Source organism: Patella vulgata, chromosome 4, assembly GCF_932274485.2.
Source record: "Patella vulgata chromosome 4, xgPatVulg1.2, whole genome shotgun sequence".
Lineage (NCBI taxonomy): Eukaryota > Metazoa > Mollusca > Gastropoda > Patellidae > Patella > Patella vulgata.
Window position 1 is genome coordinate 14316488 of NC_065882.2, and position 26708 is coordinate 14343195.

The 26708-nt window shown below is 38.4% G+C and overlaps 1 protein-coding gene across 1 annotated transcript in view; it reads right to left on the reverse strand.

Moving 5' to 3' along the window:
• LOC126817799 (papilin) overlaps nt 1-26708 on the reverse strand; it is a 72422-nt gene that overhangs the window by 31269 nt on the left and 14445 nt on the right. The window contains exon 2 of the mRNA XM_056100191.1: nt 14408-14474. Within this exon, the coding sequence (XP_055956166.1) occupies nt 14408-14474 (67 nt within the window). The remainder of the gene's footprint in view (nt 1-14407; nt 14475-26708) is intronic.

Genomic DNA, 26708 nt, shown 5'->3' on the forward strand with positions numbered 1-26708 from the left:
TAAAAAAATGAAAAGGATATGAAATGAAATTTGGGTTTAACATCCTACTGGGCTAATGAAGATGGGTATACACCATACAGTGTGCTACATAGGCGTACGGGCTCGATGACAGATGGGGGGGGGGCAGAACCAGAAATGCCCGAAAAAATTTCGGGTTTACAGACAGCGGCGCCGGTCTTACTCGAGAGGCGAAGAAGCAGAGCTTACCTTGTATGGCCCCCCCCCCCCCCCAAGAATATTTTGGAATATTTGACGGCTGCAAACACGTTTTCCTGCTATTTCAGCCCGTGAACAAAGCAACTTCAAAGTGGTCTATTATAGCCTATTTAAGATGGCTGTCTCGAATTCCAATCAAAAGATCAATCGTTTACAGTCCACGAAGACGGAACTTCAATTTGGTCCAATATAGCCCACCTGGCTGACCCGAATTCCAAACAACCAATCAATCGTCGCGGGTTATGGGGCCTCACCCTCACGGAGAAAATTTTGAAAATTTAACCGCCGCATATGCGTTTTCTGCTATTCTAGCCCGTGTAAGCAACTCCAAAAGTATCAAATGGTTTTGTAACTCAAATCCCATTCTGAATTCCAACCATCCAATCAGACTGTTGCAGCTGCATTCACAAATAATAATCGATGCCCGAAAAATGTCGCACAAAGTAGAGTGGCTCCAGACAAAATGTTTTAATCCATAGTTAACTCAGTAAAAATTTTTGGTATTCAATTAAAAGCTAAGTAAAATGAGTGTTTTATTAAGGCTCGATGACAGTTAGGGAAGCAAAACTAGAAATGCCCTAAAAAATTTCAGGTTTACAGACAGCGGCGCCGTTTTTCTTCGAGAGGCGACGAAGCGGAGCTGACCTTGTAAGGACCCCCAAGAAATTTTTTGGAATATTTGACGGCCGCAAACGCGTTTTACTGCTATTCCAGCCCGTAAAATTAGTGTTTTATTAGATTTCGGGCACTTTATTTTGCCAAGTAGATGAAATAATTTTTTTTTTCACTTTACCCGTATGCCCGAAAAGTCAGCTTGCCCGAAAGTTAGGGGGGTAGCTGCCCTCCCCCCTGCCCCCCTGGCTCGTACGCCTATGGTGTGCTATGAGGCAAATTTTGACAAAGGCGCAACGGCCGACTATCATATCGAATTCCAACTGTCAAGGGATCGTTTACGTGCACACCAATGTGTACACGGGAGCTCGGCCTTTCATCCCAGCCGAGCGACTAGACAGATGTCCTTGTCACCCCCACTCCCCTCGTCCTGCACCACTGACAAGGGGAAACCACGTCGGAAAAATGAAATAGAATAGGATTTAACGTCTTACTTTTATGCATCAACCGGGTAATGAATAAATGAATGAATGAAAAATCCTACTTTTCTGCTCCAACCGGGATAACGAAGACGGGTAGAGGTCATGTGTTATGAGATAAGATAAACCTACTCTTATTACGGCTGTCGGGGGATCTTTAACGTACTGCCTATGGTATAAACTGGATCTCGGTTTTGTGTCCCATCCGAGCAACTAGACGCCTTTTCTTGTCAAAAACTCCGTCCTATACAACTGACATGGGGGGTGGGGGTGAATCGGAAAAAACAATTTCCATTGTAGGTTACTTACCTCATTAAAGATAATAATTGTAAAATGATGGGCTCTTATAACAACTGTAAATATTCTTCACAACATTGTGTACATGAGTGTACCGCTCAGTTTTTCGAACTATCCGAACGACTTGATACACTTTCGGAATTGAAGTCTTGCCAGTTTACCATTAAATATAAACATTGGCGCCTTCGAATATCATTTTTTTTCCAAAAAACTCCAATAATAGTTCACTAAATTCATGCAGTTGTATTTTATTTTGTATATAGTTGAGGTAATTTGACTCTATTAAAAAACATAAAATCTTCAATTACCAAATCCACAAATCCAACAAAACCTCCTCTTTCAAACACAAACAGAGCTGACTTTAATGTTAAAATATCGAAATATGATACTCAACATTTCAATTTCACAAACATTTTAAATTTCACCCCATTAGTATCTGTTATTACAGCATTCTAATACCCATAAAACGCGTCTATAGTCTAGGTCAATAGGTCGAACATGATCTTACCATTGAGATAAAAAAGACATTTTTTTATTAACCGAAATAAAACCTACACAAAAAGCATCTCTGTGGTCTTAAATAAATACGACTGCTCTATGTATATATAGAGTTAAAGCGAATTGCCCAGCAATTTGTTCATTCTCGGGCATAATCAGGATCAGAAACAGATGTACCATTCAGTAGGGTTCCTAATCCAAGAGAGACCGGCCCCAGAAGTCGCTTTTGTCCATATTACCCAGTTCCTTTATATAGGTGTAACCACGTATAGTCCCAATGCGCCATTTTAAGCAATATGAATCACTGGCAAACTAAAATATTGTGAAAGATAGGTCTCTGATAGGAATGGAAGCCACGGTGGCTGGGTGGGTAAGACGGTCACTCGCTAGCCTGGAGGGCGCGTGTTCGATCCCTGCATTGGCCAAGAGAGTTCATCGGGATTTTCCGACGTGGATTCACCTTGTCCTTGTTAGTGGTGCAGGACAGAGGGCTTGGCAAGGACAGCTGTCTAGTCGTTCAGATGAGACGAAAAATCGATGTCCCGTGTATACATTGGCGTGCACGTAAAAGCTCCCTTGGGAGTTGGAATTCGATATAAGAGTAGGCCATAGTGCCGCTCCCCGGGCGAAATTTCCCTCATAGCACACGGTATGGCATATGCTCGTCTTCATTAGCCCAGTATAGGAGCAGAACAGTAGGGCGTTAAACCCCATTTCATTTCATTTCCATTAATCATGTAACCATCCGAAATCAAAGATAACAGTATGTTAGTATCGAGCATTAATTAAACCCCGTTTCATTTAAATAAAAAAACGACAAATACTACGGTTGTCACCCTTTAAAATGCGTACTCTTCGCATAGAAAGTTAATTTCCCATCCATTTCTAAATCAGGTTTTCATAAGATAAATACACCACCACATAAACTAGTCACGTATCTAACCAGATAAACACATTATAGTTAATAGCTTTACAAATTAATATATATAGTCTCACTTTAAAGTCTCTGGTTCCCGACAAACAATTTTAATCCTCCTAAAGGTTCCGAAATTGATTATTAAATATTTAATTAAAATATCTGGGCGTGATTTAAGCGATACCGGACCCCATCCCACGACAAAATATCAAAGATAAAGCGCCATTTCACGACAAAATATCAAATATAAAGCGCCAGTCCACGACAAAATATCAAAAAAAAAAACGCCAGTCCACGACAAAATATCAAAGATAAAGCGCCAGTCCACGACAAAATGTCCAAGATAAAGCTCCAATCCATGACAAAATATCAAATATAAAGCTCCAGTCCACGACAAAATATCCAAGATAAAGCGCCATTCCACGACAAAATATCAAAGATAAAGCCCCAGTTCACGACAAAATGCCCAAGATAAAGCGCCATTCCACGACAAAATGTCCAAGATAAAGCCCCAGTCCATGACAAAATGTCCAAGATAATGTCAAATTCTGTGATCAAAACAATGTCACACTCCATGACAAAATGTCCAAGATAATGTCACATTCCATTACCAAATGTCCAAGATAATGTGCCATTCCATGACAAAATGTCCAAAATAATGTCACATTCCATGACAAAATGTCCAAGATAATGTACCATTCCATGACAAAATGTCCAAGATAATGTACCATTCCATGACAAAATGTCCAAGATAATGTCACATTCCGTACAAAATGTCCAAGATAATGTGCCATTCCATGACAAAATGTGTAAGATAATGTGCCATTTCATGACAAAATGTGTAAGATAATGTGCCATTCCATGACAAAATGTGTAAGATAATGTTTCATTCCATGACAAAATGTCCAAGATAATGTCTCATTCCATGACAAAATGTCCAAGATAATGTCACATTCCATGACAAAATATCCAAGATAATGTCACATTCCATGACAAAATGTCCAAGATAATGTGCCATTCCATGACAAAATGTCCAAAATAATGTCACATTCCATGACAAAATGTCCAAGATAATGTACCATTCCATGACAAAATGTCCAAGATAATGTCACATTCCATGACAAAATGTCCAAGATAATGTGCCATTCCATGACAAAATGTCAAAGATAATGTACCATTCCATGACAAAATGTGTAAGATAATGTACCATTCCATGACAAAATGATCAGGATGTCCTATTCAGTGACAAAATGTGTTTACCTATTTTGTATTTTGACTACAGGTTAGGATTGTTTGTTGTTAAAGACATTGATTGTCATTCGAGGGATTTGAATACCTCGCAAACTACAATATTGTAAAAGTTGAATCTCTGAAAAGAATATCAGTCCAACAATGGTTTATTTCTATTTACAAAGATTTGATGAATTGAAATTCCACTACAAGGGTTAATGCTGCTTCCTATGGACTATATTTTAGTATGTAAGGGATTCATTTATCGCTCAACACACGCACGTGGGCTTTAAGCTTTAAAAAGTTGATATATTGTCCGAAAAATAAAAATGATGACCAGCGTCTTTAATCGACAGTTAAACACCCACTTATTTGTACGAATAAGTCTCTGGCCGAGAAAGATCAACCAGATTTTCCGGCGTCGTTCTACCTTGTTAGTGATGCAGGACGGAGAGCCTGACAAGGACAGCTGTCTAGTCTTTCGGATGGAACGAAAAACCGAGATCCCGTGTACACATTAGCGAATTATTGAAATAAAATTGAACCATGTGTTAGTCCCGAAATGACCTAGTTTGTGTCGAGTAGACGTTAAACTCTCTTTCTCTCTCTCTCTCTCTCTCTCTCTCTCTCTCTCGATCGACAAAGTTGTACTTGTAAACCAATGAGATTGGGCGGACCACCAATATGTTTTTCTTATGGACCATTAGCTTAGTGTGACTAGTTATATAAACGTCTGATATATTGTGGTAACCTTTATGCCAGCGATCAAATATCTCGAGAACTGTAACATTTAAACTGTAAACATATAGTACAAAACTAGTTCCAGTTTACAACTTCACACTAACCACTTTCTTCACATTCTCCACCAAACAGATATAGAAATGGTTACACACGTTTCAAATAACGTGTAGTCGTTCGAATGAGACGAAAACCCGAGGCCACGAGTACATAGTACAAAATTTTCTCCCATTGTCCACCAAATAGATATATGTGATGGAAATTGTTCCACATCTTTCAAATATCGCATAGTTCCGGTGTACACATAGTGCTAAAAAAAATTCTAGTTTACGACAGCACGCTAGCCACTTTCTTCCCATTTTGTCCACCAAATAGATATATTGATAGAAATTATTATACAGCTTTCAAATATTGTTTAGTCAATCGGGTGGGTCAAAAACCCGAGGAGCCGTTATCGTAAAAGAACCCTTGGCAATTGGAATTCATAGAAGCGTGGGCGGAATTCCGATTGTCGTGCACAAGTTCCCGCCATACCACAATACATGGCGTATACCAGTCTGTATGGGCCCGGTACATACAGAAGAGTAGGACGTTAAACTCCATATCCTTTTATTTTTACGATTCAGATATAATTTTAAGGTACAGATTCCGGATGTGACGCCAAATACGAAACCAGTTGGACAGACGATCTGCAGCTCACTGATAATTCTCGTGAAAACGAAGTTCTTATACGAGCCGTTTTAAAATATGAGTTCGAGACCAACAATTCCGGAATCTTCTAATCGTTATGGCACATCACTGATGACCAATGCGAGAAAAGCAATCAATCCAGAACACATCCAAAACTTTAAACTGGTGACCCTAATCTTGGTCACAAATTAATTGTTGACAGGGCCCCGATCAAGATCAAGGTGTTTTAGCACGTGCGCGCTCTATCATACGGTCTGTCATTGAGTCAACTGTCGTGGTTTCGATTCCCCGGTTGTACGTGACAAGGAGTAGGGTCGACTGTCCAATCTCTCTCTCTCTGATCAGGATCAGACCACCCATAATGTGTACTGATATATACTAGTAAACTTAATATATGTGTTAAAGGTCAAGGATATAGGTGTAACAGTGTATTAGATATCAATATTATAGACAATCTTTATTATACTTTGACAGGTGTATTGGTCTTTAATACGTTATATCATTTCTCGGTGGAAATATATCTGGTGGTTAAAAAACATTGGCCGAACTTTAACACTACATTACTCAGTCACCATTCCATAGAATATTAAGATATTTTAACTGAAGGAACACTAGCGTGTTCCACATTGGTGGACCGAATTTCAGGGGCCTGTTTCACAAAATTTTAACAAAAGATAAAATCCAAATTTTAGTAGATACTTCAATTTTGATTGGCTAAGCACTAAAATCAATCTAATATTATCCAATCAAATTACTAAAATTTGGACCTCATCTTAGTTAAAATTTCGTGAAACAGTCCTGCCCGAAATAACTTGTCAGTTTTTGAAGTTTCTTGAAGTTGTCGTGGTAATTCTTTTTATGTTACTCGACCTGTAATGAAATCGTTTCATGTCTCTGGTTGTAAATTGGATCCCTTGAAAACTACAATATTGTAAAAGTTTAATCTCTAAAACGAATATTAGTTAATTAATGTTTCAAATCCGTTCAGTATTCGTCAATATTCGGCCTCTTCTGCATGCGACATTAACATGATATGATCAAACCAGCGCCATTCATACTTTTCCGAAGAAAATAATTTGATGGCCCTCTTTTTAATCCGACTCAATCCAAACTGCGAGATTATCTTCTGTTCATATTTTGTTTTCTTAAAGATTCATTATGTAAGAGCTAAATCTGCCTATTGCAGATCTTTATTTTGGCCTCAAATGTTGAATAAATCATTAATTATTCACATGCCAAGCCCATAACTCTTTAGACCATCGGATGGTTTTGATTTTCAACGGATTTAAACAGGAATGCCAATTAACTATTTTAGCGAGAAATGTCGGCTCTTTATCGAAATCTTAGATCATGTATCTTTAATTAAATGTTAAAAAATCAATTTCAGTACAATTTTGCGTGTATTAAGCCGTAAAAATTACATATTGTCGACCAGCTGCATTAACTCAATAAAACAGGTTATGACTACGTGAAGGTATCTTGGAAATCATTCCACTGAATATCATTTTAAAGCTCTTTAATACCTTTTGGAAGAAATTCCAAATTGTGTTCAGACAACTTTCAAGAAACAATAAACTCATTCTGCACACACAGAACTATTTACTTTGAGAATAGATCTCTGCACCGATTGGCCGCCATATTCAAAAATTAGTATACTTATGTGCAATGCGGATCTTATCCGTTTTACATCGTTCATACACACAATACTAAATAAACATTTTTCAATTTTAATAAAAAGGCTGTAACATAATTACTTCTCGAAATTCTCGGAATATCCTTGATGTTTTCGACTAAAATCGTTGAAGTAGGAATTAAAATGTCGGCCAACCAACTTCGTGTCTGTTCTCAAACGGAGCTAATTGTAGTTTCGTGCGCAATAAAGGAAATAAAACAGGATTTAGAAAGCGTTTGTCCACCCTTATCAAGCTCTCTTACAAATTCCAAATGTCCAGATTTCGTGTGGAGAGACGCTTTCTGACTGGAGGCTATTTGTCTGGCTGGAACATGATAATAAAGAAATTTATTGCTGCTCTAGATAACACCACTATGGCGTATACTGGTGGATAAAATATAGAGGTTAAAGGTCAAGGATATACGTATTACACACAAATCTGTATTACTCGGTACAGGTGGTGGCTTTATTCAGTTTTCACTCAAAATATATAGCCGGTTGTCCCCTCATAAATATTCTATATCCCTTTGAAGTTGCCATCAACGTGTTATGATGTAACGAAATCCACATCACCTGTGCCTAAATTACTGATTTATCTTCAGGGTGGCGTGGGAGCCACGGTGGTTCAGTGCAGCGTAAGACACTGGCTCACTAACCAGGTGGTCCCGGGTCGATCTTGGTGTTCGCCGAGAAGGTCCCGGGGATTTTCCAGCATACAGGTGTTCGGATGCGGCGAAAACCGATTGTCGTGTACGTACAGAACCCTTGACAGTTAGAATTCGACGAAGAACAGGCGGGCAAAATTTCACTTATATCACACAACATGGCGTATGTACTTCTCCATTAGCCCAGTTAGTTGGTGGTTAAACTCCATTTGTACTTTTAAAGATATACATGTATTAATTATGATTTAGATAAAGAGCTGACCAGTCTTGCTATAATAGTTCAAAAATAGATAATGTAAAATGAAACAATTGAAAATTTCATTCAAATTACTTCATTCTGAGCCAAGTTATCACGTAGTTTTGACAAGATGTATGCATTGTGGTAACCAGACTTAGCCTCGCTTTCCCATTTTTAAATTAAATTTTTAAATGGCGAACCGTTTTAATCTAGTTAAAATCTCGAATACCCGATGGTCTTGTTTTGTAAATAAATGTCTAATTAATAGTTTATATAACATTTCAGACCTAAAGAAAGACCTGCAATAGGTAGATTTAGCTCTTGCATAATGTATGTTTTAACAATGTATCATTTTTTAGACAATTCGATACATTTTTATTCTTCCTTTTTCTAGAACACCTGACAGCATTTCTTATACACGGTTTCCTCGTTTAACTATTAAGGTAGGGGGTCGCGGTGGCTCAGTGAGTAAGACGCTGGCTCGATATCCAGGTTGTCTCGGGTTCGCTGCCTAAAAAGTTCCTCGGGTATTTCCGGCGCTGTTTCCGCTGTCAGTGGTGCAGAATGGTAGGCCTGCGATAAACCGAGGTCCAGTGTACTGGAGTGCACGTAAAAGAGTCCTTGACAGTTCAAATTCGATATAAATACAGGCCGTTGTGCCGCTGTCCGGGCAAAATATCACTTATAGTACCTTTTATAGCATGTGTCCGCCTTCATTATCCCATTCGGTTCAGCATAGTGGGACGTTAAACTCCATTTCATTTCATTTTTATTACGGTAGCCTTAATATTCTGACTGTGTGTCTTTAAACTACTAGGGGGTTGGATGGCTGAATGGTTAGCGTGTGTGCGCTGTATCATAAAGTCTGTCATTGAGTCAACTGGCGTGGTTTCGATTCTCCGGTTGTACGTGACAAGGAGTAGGGTCGCCTGTCCAACCTCGTGGGTTTTCTCCGGGTCCTCCGGTTTCCTCCTACTGCTAAAGACCCCTACGCGCAAGCGAATTATTGAAATAAAATTGAACCATATGTTAGTCCCGAAATGACCTAGTTTGTGTCCAGTGGACGTTAAACCCCTCTCTCTCTCTCTCTCTCTCTCTCTCTCTCTCTCTCTTTAAACTACTAAATGAAATGAAATGGGTTTTAACGTCCTACTGTTCCGCACCGACCGACTGCGTATCTTTAAGCTACTAAATTTGATACTTTGATGATTAAACAAACAAAAATACATTACTCCAGATGTTTTAAAGTGTACAATTTTGTGGTTTGATAGTTTTATGTAATAGAAAGATTTGTATCTCCTCTCGTGAAAGGAAATACGATCTTTGTAATAGATACCGCCTTTAAACAAGATGGCGGGTGCCACCGCAAAACAAATTCATATTATCAATGTTGTACATATACTCAAACTGATAACAGAAGATTTTAAAGGGGAGCTCCGGAGAAATGGGGTTTAACGCCCACTCGACAATAACAAGTCATTTCGGGCTAAGATAATACTGCATATTTTAATAAATCGCTTGCACTCAATGATCTTCAAAAGTGGAAATACCCGGAGAAAACCTACGAGGTTCGGTCAGCGACAATCAATTCCGGCCCTGTGATGTAGAAACCCATTATCGAAGTCAAATCTAGCAACATTCAGCAGCTAATCGCCACTCGCGTTTCCTTCTCTTAATGTGGACGTTTCGCTTGTATCCGGAATCATCCGTTCACAAAGATCATTTCAAGGTCATCAATTATTGTGACCATGTCCCTTTAATTCAAATGATGGTCCATATTTCGTGTATCTGTTTTGTTCTATTCTTGTTTCGTTTAGCCTTTTGTTTTTAGAGTTCAAGATCTGCACTTAAACACTGAAATATTAGCCTAAATGTCATCTCTTGTATCGTTGACACCCAAATATTATTCTTTAAAGTTTGCTTGTATTTTTTTTCTTGTTAAAATGCCATAAATATAGAATTATTAGGGCGGCAACTCGACGTCAACATGAGATAATTCTAATCGGGCGGAATGAGTTAAGAGATTGACAGCAGAAAAAAAACAGTGCAAATGTACTTCAAAAATTACAAACCTAGACGGATGGAATCTATGCGACAACGTCGCTATCTAGGATAATTTCTCGTTCGCAGCAGCGCAAGCGTAGCCATATTCAATTTTAACATTGCGTCCCGATCCCTATTCGGAATTCAATACAATATAAAATAGACACGTAAACGGTATCTTCTAAATTTTAACCCTGTACACATTTTTTACAAAAAAAGTATGCTAGTCTCAAAATGTCCAAGTTAGAGTGCCATGTCACGAAAATATCCAAGATGCAGTGCCATTCCACGACAAAATGTCCAGTGTATAGCGTCATTCCACGACAAAATGTCCAGTGTAAAGCGTCATTCCACGACTAAATATCCAAGATACACCGCCTTTTTACGAAAAAGTGTGCAAGGTAAACCTCCTTTCCACCACAAAATGTTCAAGTTAAAGCGCCATTCCACGACTAAATATCCAAGATACACCGCCTTTTTACGAAAAAGTGTGCAAGGTAAACCCCCTTTCCACCACAAAATGTTCAAGATAAAGCACCATTTAACGAAAAAATGTCCATGGTAAAGCGCCATTCTACGACAAAATGTAAAGGGTAAGCGCCATTCCACGCCAAAATGTTCAAGGTAAAGTGCCATTCCACGATAAAATGTCCAACATGTACGAGATAAAGCGTCATTCCACGACAAAATTTCACAGATAAAGTTGCATTCCACGACAACATAGCTGACATAGAGTTACATCCAACGACAAAATATTCAAGATAAAGCAACATTCGACGACAAAATGTCTAAGATAAAGCACCAGTTTACGACAAAATACCCGAGGAAAAGCGCCATTCCACGACAACAAGTCCGAGATAAAGCGCCAATCCACGACAAGATGTGTTTACCGATTTTTTATTTCGACCACTGATTAGGATTATTTGTGCTTAGAAGTTAAAGCCGTTGATGGTCATTAGGGGGATTCTGAATCCTTTGTAAAACCACAAGTTGAATCTCTAACAGTAATATCGGGCCAAAAAATAGGATGAATAGAAAATTTCGTAACATCGTCAGCAGCTGACAAAAACAGGCCAGCGCCACCTATAAGATTTGGCTAAAAGGCTATAATCTTTTCATGGACCTCTTTTTAATTCGATTGAATCCAAGACGGGAGATTTTCTGTTGAAACTGATTTTTGTTCTTAATTAAGCATGGAATTTCAATATAAATAAGTTTAAGCATGAATTAATTATGAAAAGTTCTCCAAAAATGTATGATTGAGATCGACAACTCTGGTACAAAACGAGCCAGGTCGATCAAAGTCGAATTAACTTTTCAACGCCTTTTTCTTATTTAAATTCTGTTATTATTAGAAGTTGGTTAAGATAAGAATTTGATGGAATTCTCAGACGAGAATGATTAATAACAGACTCATGTATCAAGGCATCGTTCAATTATTACGCTAAAAGAGAGGGGTAGAGAGAGAGAGAGAGAGAGAGAGAGAGAGAGAGGGGGGGGGGGAGTGTTAACGTCCACTCGACACAAACTATGCAATTTCGGGACTAAAAAATGGTTCAATTTTGTTTCAATAATTCGTTTTCACGTAGGGGTCAGTAACAGTGGGAAGAAACAGGAAGACCCGGAGGAACCTCATGACGATGGACAGGCGAATCTAATCCTTGTCACGTATACACGGGAAATCGAAACCACGCCACTTGACTCAATGACAGACCTTTTGATCCAAGTGCTAGCTTTAAACCATTCAGCCACTTAACCCTTACACTTAAAAGCATTTTACTTGACTGTTTGGTTTTCAACTTTGAGATAGTAAATTAACTGAATACGATAACGACATAAAAATTAAATTAGCAAAATAATGTCAATAAACCCGTAAGATCTGTAAAATTACATTCTTGCTTAGTTATTTTAACATCATTATCAAAATATACGTGTATAACATTTTTACCTACCGGATTTTGAACGTTTTTTTTTTTATTTCGTCACTGTATATTGTTTAAAAAAAAGACATGAAACTCGGTAAAAATACATCAAACCTGGTAAAAATACACCTAACTTGGTAAAAAAGACAAAACATCTTGGTAAAGAAACAGAAAAATCAAGGTAACAAAAATACCTGCACTATGCAATTTTACTTAAATTCCTAACAGTGTAGGGGTCCAACTCGTCTATAAAGTACTTTCAATTCAAGACGTTTATTATATGACCAAAAAGTTTGTGTCTATCACAGCGGACATCTGTGTGCTGTTGTCTCTTTAAAATCTCCAATTAATCTGTTCGTTTGATTTGAACTTTGGGTAGAATAAAATGTTTTTATGTAAACCATCCATGGGGGCAAAGCTGTGTGATTCGTCGAAAATATCGCCAATCAGATGAGGACTAAGCAGTGTGATTGGTTGAAAACATCGCAAAGTCTCCAATCAGATGAGGATTAAACAGTGTGATTGGTCGAAGACATCGCGATGTCTCCAATCAGATGAGTTTACTGTTTGTCCTTCATTTGCCCTGATAATTATCCGAGCTGGCAAAGTATTAATGGTATCCTGTCTCAACAAAGTTTTGTTTCCAGACGTGACGCAAGCTATAAAAGTTTCGTTTCCAGACGTGACTCAAGCCATAACAATTTCGTTTCCAGACGTGAGATCTTGCGATTATGTCCAGACGCTACTGACCGGAACTGCGTCAATTCGCATCAGTCATCTATAAACATCAGCATATTGTGGAAGGCAACATAAATTTGCCAAAGGCTGTTGCTCAGTCGAAGATGAGATGTGCACAAGGCTTCGATCACAAGGGAAATAACTCTGTTTCTGTGTTTAACCGCATTTCGGACAGACTTCCTCCTTTGAGTTTTGTGACTAGCCAAACTTTAACACAAAATAACTATTTTTTTGTTTAATCGAATCTGTACGACGTTTGCAAGATAGGGGTGAGGACAAAATACCCCCCACCTAGGGGTGCATAAGAGTATGTGGGAGTGTCAGCTATTACTGGGGAATTTGAGAATTGATACATCTAAATAGGCTAGTAGTATAATATACTCTTGCAGCTGAGAGGTATGATTGGGCTAATCACAACATTCGAAAAAACTGATTCAACAGCCAAACAGAAGATGAAATCCCATTTTAAAATATGATCTATATCTCTGTATCACAGGTAGTCAGCAAGCAATGTGTTCTGATTTAGCTAATAAAATTGTTCATAATATAAATACCGCGCATAAAAAACACTATTCACATAAATAATTAAGTGACGAATGTTTGAATAAGATAAATATATATGCATGGTCTTGTTGGTGGGTGTTTTTATATATATATTCTAAGTTTTATGGGTTATAATGTAATAGATTACGGGTATGTGAAGGTTACATTACTAGACCACACACGTGGAATAATAAAAAAAACTGGTATAAAATCTCTTTAAACGGCTAATAGTTACTTTACACAAATATTAAAAAGATCGTATGATAGATATAGACTGTATATACGATATTTTGCGATGGTGTTGACTAGGAGGTCAAGTCGGTCGGGGAGGAGATCGAGTCGGTTGGGGGATTGGGTAGGTTGAGTCGGAGAATGGAGGTCAAGCCGGTTGGGGAAGGGTGTGTGGGTGGGGTGGGGGATTAGGACGGTCAGGGAGGAGATATGGTCGGTTTGGGAGGAGATATATTAGGCCGGTTGAGGAGGAGAGCAAGTCGGTTGGGAGGGAGGGATTGGGTCAGGATAAAGTCGGCTGAGATACATTAGGTCAGTTGAGGGGGAGATCAAGTCTGCTTTGGGTGATTAAGTCAGTTGAGGAGGAGATCAAGTCGGCTTGGGGTGATTAAGTCAGTTGAGGAGGAGATCAAGTCGGCTTGGGGTGATTAAGTCAGTTGAGGAGGAGATCAAGTCGGCTTGGGGTGATTAAGTCAGTTGAGGGGGAGATCAAGTCGGCTGGGTGGAGATTAAGTCAGTTACGGAGGTGAACAAGCCGGTTGGAGAGGAGATCAAGTCGGGTGGGGATGGCGAGAGAGATTGGGTCGGTCAAATCAAGTGGGTAGAGAGAGAGCGAAAGATTAGTTCGGTTGAGGAGGAGAAAAACAGAGATTAAAATGAGGAATAGAAGTAAACTTACTGTTTCTGTGTAATTAATAATAAACAATAATACCATCAGTAAACCGTTGAAATGTTGCATCACCATGCTGTAAGTAAACAAATATACAAAGGTCAAGGACAATCAATCCTCCATTTACTATAATACAAGGCTGCAAATAGAGAACTACCAAGGGATCCTTTGTATGCACTATCAATTTATACACGGGGCCTCGGTTGTTTCACCCACCGAAAGACTAGACTTAGTCGCTTCTCTGATCAGCCCCACAAGCACCACCACAGCCAAGACAGTACACGGAGCAGTCAAACCCAGAATATTCTAGTTGTGAGACTAATGTCCCAACCACAACAAACACCACGAACCCCTCTTTTATTTTTTTTGAGTGAAGTCTGCATCATTACAGGCCCGGGACTTTACAGCCTAGTGGACGCTTACGGCTGGTCTCCGGGTCCATTCACTTGTTTTTATTAATCCGGTTGCTGTTTATTGCTTGCAATGTCTGTGTACTTTGTGTGTCCCACTATCCGCAGATTTGTCTAATGGGTTTCTGTTCGCGCGTAGTGCGGTCCTCTTACACTTACGATATGAAACAGAGGTTTTATATGTCAGGACGTACATACAAGGGCGACAACAATATGGACATGAGCGGATCAGGGCCTAAAATAAGGTTAAATTCTCGTAGCACGGATTTTGAAAATAATCCAGAGCTGAAAAACGGCATTTGTGGACTATTCTGGCGCAGTTTACATAGGAGTTTATTTGGCTATGCGCAGCTTTTTTTCGCATGAAAACTCAGCTCTAGTTTGTTACGATAATATTTGAATTATAATTCAAATTCTATCATCACATCAACATCAAAACCCAAATTCTATCACTAACAAAGATACACCATATTTTTTTTTCAGAGCACGCTTTTCTTATTTTCGAAGCACGGATCTTTCATTTCGAAGCACGTTCGTGCTCCAAGGCACGTTATTATAGGCCCTGGAGCGGATGGATACAAAACATGTGTCGATTACTTCAACAATAATTTGAATTGCCGATGAGCATCCGCATACATCGAATACACAAAAGTACAAGGCTTTGCCACTTGCCAGTGTTTTGGCCTCGCTTCACTCTAATTCGATACATGTATACATCTAAATGGGTAGAAATCTTTCCTCAGAGCTTCTGATTGTATATAATTCTCCGGTAATCCCGTAGACCTACGTCAAACCTGACGTTGTCTCAGTCTTGGACCCGTTGCTGCTCAAATTCCTGAACAAGCCCCCTGGTGAGGACTATTTTGTGTGTTCAATTATCTATGAAAAGTGGGATATTTCTTTTTGCGGTGGGGGGGTAGTTTTTAAGTGGGTAGGACGCTGGCTAGCTAGCCTGGAGGTCGCGTGTTCGATCCCTGCATTAGCCGAGAAAGTTCATCGTGATTTTTCGGCGTGGTTTCCCCTTGTTAGTGGTGCAGAACGGAGGGCCTGACAATAACAGCTGTCTAGTCGTTCGGATGGCACAAAAAACGAGAACCCGTGTATACATTGTCGTGCACGTAAAAGATTCCTTGGGAGTTGGAATTCGATATAAGAGTAGGCCCTGGCAAAATTTCCCTCATAGCACACTGTATGGTGTATGCCCGTCTTCATTAGCTCAGTATGAGCAGAAAAATAGGACGTAAAACCTCATTTCATTTCATTTTTTTTATAAAGTTTACGCCATTCTTCTTGTGCGCTGTGTTCTCTAGTTCACACCTTGCATCTGTTTGCATGTAAACGGAGAACATCAACAGAATTCACAGTGTTGACATAAAATGTCTGGATCTGTTTTTATATTTAAGCTCAGTTTAAACATTATCTAAACAACATTTGTTGACTTTAAGAATTACAATTATTTTTAAAACTATTTCAAATATGAGAAATGTAAACTAGCCTATTTCTTAACGTCAGTGTTGACTGATGAATAACAGAATACAGAATAATATAAAATGGAGAAACAAGGTTTATTGCTGTAAATATTAAAGTTAAACATACATTCTTCAAGAGCTAAATCTGCCTATTGCACGTCTTTCTTTAGGCCTGAAATGTTATCTAAATTATTAATTAGACATTAATTAACTTATCCAGTATCCAGACAATAATCAACCCTCGCTGCCATCGCTAGCCTGCGATATTTAGCGGATTGAGATACATTTTTTTAAATATAATTAAACGGAAAAAGGGATAATCGAGACATTGATTTTTATCGTACCGACTTAAGAAATGATGATCGAGGCTAGCTTAAAAGTCCAAAACTAATATCTCGGTTCAGAGTAGAGCAATTAGAAAGAAATTTTCAGCATATTTTATTTACATTATCTGTTTTTAAGTATTACAGCAAGAACTGTCAACTATTTTATTTTTCGGAAATGATTTAAAAGTGACTTGAGTTGTATCTGTATAATAGATACACGTGTGTTACATGTTCGCCTGTGTTGTTTTAATACAAAACACGTGGTCAGCTAGAACCTGTCGTGACCTTTCCGTGATTGACCTCTCGTCTATTTATCATATACTTATTGACATTTATACTCCCGAGAGTAACGTCTATAACAACTTCTGTCTGACTCCATCTTGGATTTGATAAGGATGGAGATGAAAGCGACGACACGTGTAATGAAATCTTGTCTCTGCAGACTATTAGAAATCCGACGATAATTAATCGGATGATTTGATTGTCTTCCCTTGACGACCTTTATTGACCTTTATTGACTTTTATTAACGAAACATGCGCCTCTGGTATTAAGCCCCGTACACACCAGCAAACTTTGTGCTTGTTAAAACAGTTAGCAGACGACGGTCCGGAGATTGCCATCGATTGCTCGACCATCAGAACGACCAGGCCTCCGTCTTGCACTACTCACGATGGTAACCACGCTGGAAAATCCCAGGGTACTTGTTCGGTCAACATTGGGATGGAACCCCAGACTGTTTGATTAGTAAGCCAGCGGCTTACCCACTGAGCCCCAGTGCCCCAGTGCCCCCTACACCTCAAGCCTCCACTAGGACACCTCCGGAATTACAAACCCTGTAGCTTCAGCTTCATTAGATTAGTTTTATAGTTCATCCGTTCCTGTAGGGTGTAGCGAAATTTATTGTTTATTATTTTAATATATACGATATCATACATGGAAATAATTATATACAGGCTGTGTTCATTTTGTATCGTTATTTATTTTATTTCTTTCTTATTTAATTATTACCATGCTTTTTAAGTAAATAAACGTCTTACAATGAGGGGAAATGGCTTAAAGGCGATTTACGAACATGTCAGTGGAACCATTATGATTCAGATGGGAAAAGAACCAGTAACAGCCTAGGGGTATTGCATGTACATCGTCTAGATGAGATACAGTCATAGATATAAGGGAACCGCGGTGGCTCGTAGAGTAAGACGCTGGCTCGCTAACCAGCCGGGGGGGGGGGGTGGCTGAATGGTTAGCACGTGCGCGCTGTATCATAAAGTCTGTCATTGAGTCAACTGGCGTGGTTTCGAATCCCCGGTTGTATGTGACAAAGAGTAGGGTCGCCTGTCCAACCTCGTGGCTTTTCTCCGGGTCCTCCGGTTTCCTCCCACTGCTAAAGACCCCTACGCGCACGCGAATTATTGAAATAAAATTAAACCATGTTAGTCCCGAAATGACCTAGTTTGTGCCTGCTTAATATCTGTCCTGTTAAAATGATTTAAATTCTTAAAAAGAAAATTCGTTTCTAAAAACGTCGTAAAATAATTCACTTAGGTTCCAGAAGGTAATTGGGGTGTAAATAATCTGAATATTGGATAATTTTAAAGTAATAAATCTTGTCACGAAGATGTCGTCTGTTAGATTGAAACTGTCACGAACTAACTCTTGGGCTTTGATAAACAGCCTCCTTTAAAGAATAAAGTTGCGATAAATAAGTTAATGTTTCAAGTTTTTGTGATTTAAATTTTGGAAAGACAGGTTTATTTTGTTACTTTGGCATTTAGATTTTGTGTGTTCAACGTTTTGTCTCCATAGTTTATATTGTCTTAGAAGCCATGGTGTCTCACCGATAATGGCGCTGGCTCAATTTTTGTTGTCGAGTTTAACGTCCACTCCCAGCTAGGGTGATATCACAGACAGACGCTTGCTCACTGACCAAATGAAAGTTTGCTGAGATTGTCCAGTTTGGTTTACCATTACCATTTAATAGTGCAGGGAGGAAAGTCTGGGAGTGCAAAGCGTTTAGTTGTACGGATGCGACGCAAAACCTAGGTCCCCGGTCTACATTGACGTACACGTAAACGAAGAGTAGGCGAATGTACCGCTATAGCACACTGCATCTCGTAAGCCCGTCTTCGTCAGCCTGGTTGGTGCACAGAAGCAGGATGTTACCCCCGCCGTCCTCCCCGATTCAAATGATGATATCAATATTCATGTCCTTCGAAAACACAATGTATGTTACATTTTGGTATATTGATCTAAAACGGAGTCTGGTGATGTTTGTAAAATTCAACAACTGGAACCAGCCCACCCCCACCGCCGACAAATCAATAGTCCCGTACGTGTATGTAACCATGTGACGCTAGATACCAGTTCTCATTTGGGGATGTAAGCATTGGTTGTGTGGGGAAGGGGGGGATCTATTAGTCACTGTACTTATATTCTTGAATAGTCTAACTGAGTCAGCGAGAAATGTTATTGGGGTGGGGGTGGGGGGCACACAACAATTTGTTCCTTTACATTCTATCTATTGATGAGACTGTATTACGTATTGATTATTGTTTATTATATAATTATAGTCTACAAGATATAATTGAATATTTCACATCTAAAGTTATTAACCTGTCTATTTCTACAGGGAATCTTACATCTAACCTTTAAATTATTACTTTTATTCCAGACATATATTGATACCACGATGATTGTCACACAGAAAATATAATATTATAGGCAATATTGTAATACGTGTATAATACAGAGTAGCGCTACTGTAGTCTCGACACAAACGTATTGTAATACGTGTGTAATACAGAATTGAATTTTGTCAGGGAGGTGCTACTGTCGAAATCTCAAGGATTCTTTGTTCCCGCCACATTATCGGAAATTAAAATCCAAGCAACCAGTATTCATTAGACGTCCAATAAAGGTAATGTGTGTGTGCGTCGGGGTGGGGGGGGTAGACTGAGTATTGTATGTGGCCCCCATGCTTTAGTCCCAAGATGACGTGTGTTTTATGCACGTTTAACTCCATTCCACGTCCAATGTGACTTGTGGGCATGTTCTAGTATCTAGCCCCGCTTTTTAAAGTAAAAATGACTATGTGTTAGTCCCATGACCTGTCTGTGTTTCACGAACGTTAAACCCAATTCCAATTTTCTGTCTGTTAAAGATACATTATGGGAGATTTGATAACGTGTTGGCAGTTCTCACTATAATAGTAAAAAACTATATAATGAAAAGGCAATTTTCTGAAAATTTCATTCAAATTGATCCACTATGGACCGAGAACTAAGCAAATGAAATTTCTGCCTAGCCTCGATCATCATTACTAAAGTCAGTACGATAAACAACCTAGTCTTGATTATCCATTTAATCGTTAAATCGTGAAGGAAAGTTATGCAGTAAATCGGCTCATAATCCACTAAAGATCGCAGGCTAGCGATGCTATCTAGAGTTGATTATGGTCTGGATAGGTTAATTAATGTCTAATTAATAATTTAGATAACATTTCAGGCCTAAAGAAAGACCTGCAATAGACAGATTTAGCTCTTGCATAGTGTATATGTTAAATAGATTCTATGTGCATACTGCGTACAGTCTGTCTAACCCACTAATTTAAAAATGTAATTTTATTATCAATTCTACCTAGGCCCCATTCTAAAGTAAAGACTCGTATGTGTTAGTCCCAAATTAACCCGTTTATTTTATGGATGTTAAACCCCATTTCTGTTTATATATTATATCTGCGTACAACCAATCTAATCTCAATTTAAACTTGTAATTTTATTATGAATTCTATCTAGCCCCCATTTCAAATTTCTTTGAGTTGGTCCCAAAATAACCTCTGTATGATAAATGGACGCTAAACCTCACTCTTTTTCCGCCCTACTTATATCTTGTATGTGCTTACAGCCAATCTAAGTTCTAGTTAAACCTGTTATTTTTATTGTGCTAGTCCCAAAATGACCTCTATGGTTTATGAACGGACGGTAAACCCCATCGATACAGTTCTCCCTGATTATATTCTATGTGTGTACAACCAATATAAACCCGATTCAAAACTATAATTATATTTTGAATTCTATATATCTAGCCCTTATTCTAAATTTAAATTTAAAGGAGCTAAATCGCTAATATTTGGGACCTACAAATTGACACAAATGGGTTGCAAGATATATATAATAATGTAATAGGAATGTAGATAAACTGATTTACATTCAATCTTTTCCGTTTTTACTCTATTTTCAAAGCAGTTATGTTCGGCGAAATACGCCAGAAGTCTCAATCGAATGGCAATCTCTAGCGTCTGGTTATTCCAGTCTACACCGATAATATTTATTGCGCATTCCCTCCAGATAAGAATATGGGGTCATTGTTTGACATGACTTGTGGAATATGTCTAATCTTGTTCTTCGAGTAGCTTGTTACAAATTGCACTGAAACGCATTATGGTACACGATTCGTGTACCAATGGAAACTGTTTATTCTGTCTTAAATATTAAAAATCAGAAGCCCATATTTTCCCGGTAAGATCACAGCACCAATGTTGATCAAAATTGACAACTAATTCGTGTTTTCAATGTCGAAGGTTTTGGAAGATATTGAGTTAGAGACTTAGCTACTTTAAATTTCTTTGTTTTGTTCCCAAAATAATCCGTTTATTTTTATGAACGCTAAACCCCGTTTCCAGTTCTCTCTGTTTATATATTCTATGTGCGTACAGCCAATCTGAACTCAATTTAAACCTGTAATTTTATTATGAATTCTACATGGCGACTTTAGTGCATTAATATAAATCTCTACTCTAGATGCCTGTTTCAAATCATCACCAGTCGCTGTTTTTATATTCAACATCGAAAAACCTTCATTTAATCAAATCAAACATGGAATTACAAATTACCAATCAATCTATTTATAATAAGATTACAATTTCGTTCCGGTTTTTTCTTCCATTTGTTTTTTTAATTGAAACGAAATCGACTTTGGGTTTAATCAATTTGTGCTAATTGTAGGCCGGTTGAGGAGGTTCGGGAATTTCCGGATTCCACATTGGCCGCTTTATATAAATGGCATATAAAAGATCCCTTGACAGTTGGTATTCGATATAAGAGTAGGCCGTAGTGCCGCTGTCCGGGCAAAATTTCCCTCATAACACAGTGAATGGCGGATGTCCGTCTTCATTAGCCCAGTTTGGAGCAGAACAGTCGGACGATAAACCCAACCCCATTTCATTTCATTTCCAGAATAATCTTTCCTGTGGAAATTTGGAGCGACACCTTGCAACTTGGTCGCTCATAAAATATATAGACATGGCGGAAATAGCCTATTATGAATTCAGTTATAGCCTTAAACAATTGAAACGTAATTATTCAAACGGCCATTTTGACGACTACAAGCAGTAAAAGTAATCTATAGTAATGCATGTATTAGCCAGTGGTTTTATAGCAGGGAATATGAAATATGTTAAACTAATCTATTTGTACTGACTAACACGGGTTTAATCCATCTCATCTCTCATCTTTTCTTCTCATTCTCTTATCATCGGTATCTCTATCAGTAGCCATTAAATATATTCACGTTAAGCTACGGTATCCTTGGGAACCCGTGTGTATGTCCCCAATCGCATAGTTTTCCGTATGATCAAAGAAAGTTCATCTGGATTTTCTGGCGTGTTTCCCCCTTGTCGGTAATGCATGACGGGGGGTGGGGGTGGCAGTGGACAACGTATAGTCGTTCGGGTGGGGCGAAAACCTGAGATAACGTGTACATCTTGGCGTGCACGTAGAAGAAACCCTGGCAGTTGGAATTCATAAGAGTAGGCCATAGCGACGCTGTCCGGGCAATATTTCCCTCATAGTCAATCTGATTAAAATACAGATCTATATTTCGTTTTTGTTTTTTTTTTATACTTTCGATGGCCTACACTACATAGAGATCTGACAAGTTATAGCGATAGGTCACGTCAGGGGTCAAAACACTGACAATATGACATCAGACATTTGATTAACCAATCAGCATTGATGTTACTAGTGGATTACCCACAGTTCCGTGAAAAACACGCCTAAAGCTCGCCGTAACAGACCGTTTCATTGGCTTATCCCTGACACCATTCTGAACACGAGTTAAATAACAACTATTCCAGATCCAAGTGTAGTAAAGACAAGTAAAACGGAATTTTGAACTATAAAAACGAAACGAAATAGGATCTGTGTTTTAACCAGATTGCCTCATAGTACACTGTATGGCGTATGCCCGTCTTTATTAGTCCAGTCAGTACAAAAGCAACAGTAGGGCATTAAACCCCATTTTATTTCTCATCCAGTAGCTATTGAATCTTTTTACCCTACAAGCTACGTTATCCTTAAGAACCCGTATGTATTTCACCAAATTGGATATATAGGGGATCGTGGTAGCCGTGTGATTATAGGACCTTGTCAGGAATGACACACATATGACAGAAAAAGACCATCTCGTCACAAAACGGTCTCTTCCACCTTATGATCAAAATAAAAGTTGAGCAATCCGATTTAAATAACCTATTTACTTTCAAGAAATTATACATAATCAAATAGAAGTGTGGAAATACGTTCACAGCAGCCATGTCTCAAGGGCAGCATTTTCGAAAAGACAACGTGAGTGTTAAGGAATGGATCCTTCAAGAAATCCTATCTCTTTCGTATTTACAAAGCTTGGTAAGAACGGTAGACTCTGGCACGTTCACAGGCTTTTCGGAAAAAGGTACGGAAGGTCACGGATCTCTGAATAGGTTTCGTCCTCTCATGACCCAAATTATGTTAAAAACGGTAACCTATATCAAGTTCAAAAGGTTTTTGACAAAGGGGATAACTCCGGGACGGAAAGTTGTCGAATGCTGAATACCCATAGGGTTCATGCGCTAATGACCCCAATGCTTCTCGCCAATTTTGGATGACATAGAATCTATTGCGTTAACAAGGTTTTCTGAAAAGGTGGTATAACTCTTGTATAGAAGGCCGGAAACGCTGAATATCGATATGGTTCGTCCGTTCATTACCACAATGCTTCACACTGGATTTAGAAAAGATTAAACACTGTAGCATTTATCCCGTTCACGTGGCAATTGTTGACGGGCAGACTTATTGGCTGGCGACTATAATGCGTGTTGGCGTATAAAAATAACTATGTTACAGTCTAAGTTTACGACATTAAAGGAGGCTGTCCATATCAACGTTTTGTTACAATATAATACAAAAATACAGGGGCCGTCCCCTTTAAGTCAAACTGTTGATAAATTAAATTCAGACCCTGCTAGAAATTCCTTTGACATTAAAATTGGATACGTCTGATCTCTGCATTATTTAATTATACATGTCCACGTATCCCATTGTCTATGTTCTTTTAACGCATGCCCTAATCTCCCTGACTATAGTCATATTGTTTAACTCATACAGGGATTTGGTTTAGAATTGCATCTAATACAAATACATGGCTTGTAACAGAGACGTGTCTTACTAATCTGGGAAAAGGCCCAGGGGTGAGATAAACAATGTATAGACAACATGTCACACTAATCTGTCAACCTAATTATCATTATGGTCGTATAGATATACTGAATACAATATGGACCTCTAGGCGAGATTGCCATGGCGCCAATCGTTTGAAATTCAGTTTTGATCGAAGGAAATCACATCCGTGAGACTAAAAGTTTTTTCGGTCGCTAGTCTGATCCGACACCCATGAGATTAAAAGTTCGTTCACTAGCAAGTCCTTTCTCACATCCGTGAGACTAAAAGTTTGTTCAATCTAGTCTTATCGATGTTGCCAAATTAATCGATTCAAGGGGCCCATAACTGTAAACAAGGTTGGGAACCACCAATTCTATTTCGTTTCATTTTTTATAGTTCAAAATTTAGCTTCACATATCAGCAGTACACCAGTAGTAGGGGGTCATTGAAACTATCAAAAAAAACGAAACGAATTATACATTTGTATTTGAATCAAATTGACTTAGAAACGAAATGGAGTTTAACGTCCTACTTTCTGCACTAGTCGGGCCAATTAAATGCAGCCACGCCGTTACGTATCCGTCTACTGTTCGAATTCCATCTGTCAAGTGTTCTTTTAAGTGCACGTCAACGTATATAAAGGACCGCGGGTGTTCGTCCCATCTAAACCGCTCTGAAAAATCTCAAGGAACTTCTCGGCCAACACGAGGGTCGAAACCGAGACATCCTGATTTTTGACCCCTCGGCTTATTTACGAAACCGCCATTGCTTCTACACATTAATAGAGCACAGTTTTTATTGGGTACAATCACTAGTTTTATTCTAAAAGCACGACGTTTCGATAAGTATCCTCTTATCGTTATTAAGCGCAATGACATATACATGTAGTAAACTTGAGGTTAATATATATATATTTATTTTATGATCAGTAGTGGAATACCGCGTTTTATCAGTGAAATAAAAGTGTTATTCCACTGGCTAGCAGTATTCCATGTTGTTTTTACCTAAAATGATTGTAAAATCATAAAATAAATAGAACATTTGTCGTTTTGTCGTCAATAACATATTTTATTTCATCCCTAAGCAAGAAAATGTTTTATTTTCACTCATGCTACGCATTCGTGAAAATATAAGTTTTCTTGCTTCTCGATGAAATAAAATATGTTATTCACCACAAAACGACAAATATCCTCTATATATGAAATACAATGGATAGCGTCTAGCATCCATATGATGATACAATTAAATATACTCGATGATCCAGGCCAATATCTAATGAAGCCTGCAACTAGAGTTAATAGCGTTAGTGAGCCAGCGCCCTGCTCACAGAGCCGCAGCGGCTCCCAATTATCATGTCAAAATAAAATGAATAAAAATACAATGGATAACTTCTGGCATCGATATGTTGATAGGATTGAAGATAAGCTAAGATGAAGAATGAAAACAAGAGAGCCGGCGCCTTAATTGAGCAACCGTGCCTTCCATTTATCATTTTAAAATAAAACGAACAAAATAAGATTAAAGAGATTTGGAGATGAAGCATGAAGCTAACTGGTAGATTTAGTGAGCTAGCGCCTTACTCCCTGAGCCACTGTGGTTCCCAATTATCATTTCATTTCAAAATAAAAATACAATCTGGCATCGATATGGTGATAGGATTTTGAGATGAAGACCAATATTTGATGAAGCCTGCTAGTAGAATTAATATAATCCAGGTGTATAAACGACCACGCCCCACCTGTAAATAATCTCAGGTAGACTACAATAAGGTGAAGACAAGTAATTGATGAATTAAAGTATATCTTTCTCTTTATAACACCTTGATAATAAATATATCACAGGTAATTTGCAGCACGTGATAGGTATTTATGTATAATATATAAATGTTAGTAGTGGTCAATACGAGGCTCGAGTTTCAATTGTTCACCCCCACTGTGATATTATACACATTGTTTATTATACACGCATGTTCCACATGCTTTCACCCAGGTCCGCTACTTGCTTTCATCCAGGTCCGCCGATAAATGCTTACTATCAAGTCCGGTATAGTTTAACATAGATCTTTACAAATTGTTACTCTAAAGAATATCGACTTTTAGAAATTGTTACATTTCAGAATATTAATTTTAGGAATTGTTAATTTGCCGAATGCAGATCATTAGAAATTATTAATTTCACATGAAAACTTTTAGAAATGGGGTTTTAGAATGTGTTGCTTTGCAGAATATTTAGTAAGTATTACAGTAAAGGATACAAAATTCAACTTAAATTGTGAAAGTCCAAGAACTGGGATGAAATGAAATGGGGTTTAACATCCTACTTTTCTGCCGTAAGCATCCCCTCCTTTGAATAAAACCGTAATCCCGTCAATTCGCTTTATGAAGTGGCGAGTATTGACGACGTGGCATGATTGGTTATTATTATTTGAGGGATTTGCATCCCCTGCAAACTACAATATCATGAAAGATGAATCTGCAATAAGAATATCATCCCAAAAATCCTTCTAACGCGATGATCTGTCTACTTGGCATTTCAACTGAACAAGTTGTTCCTCTCAAAAGAATTCGTCTGTTTCGATGATATTTTAAACTGACCAGTGTCCGAAATATCGTACCCTTTGACCTATCAC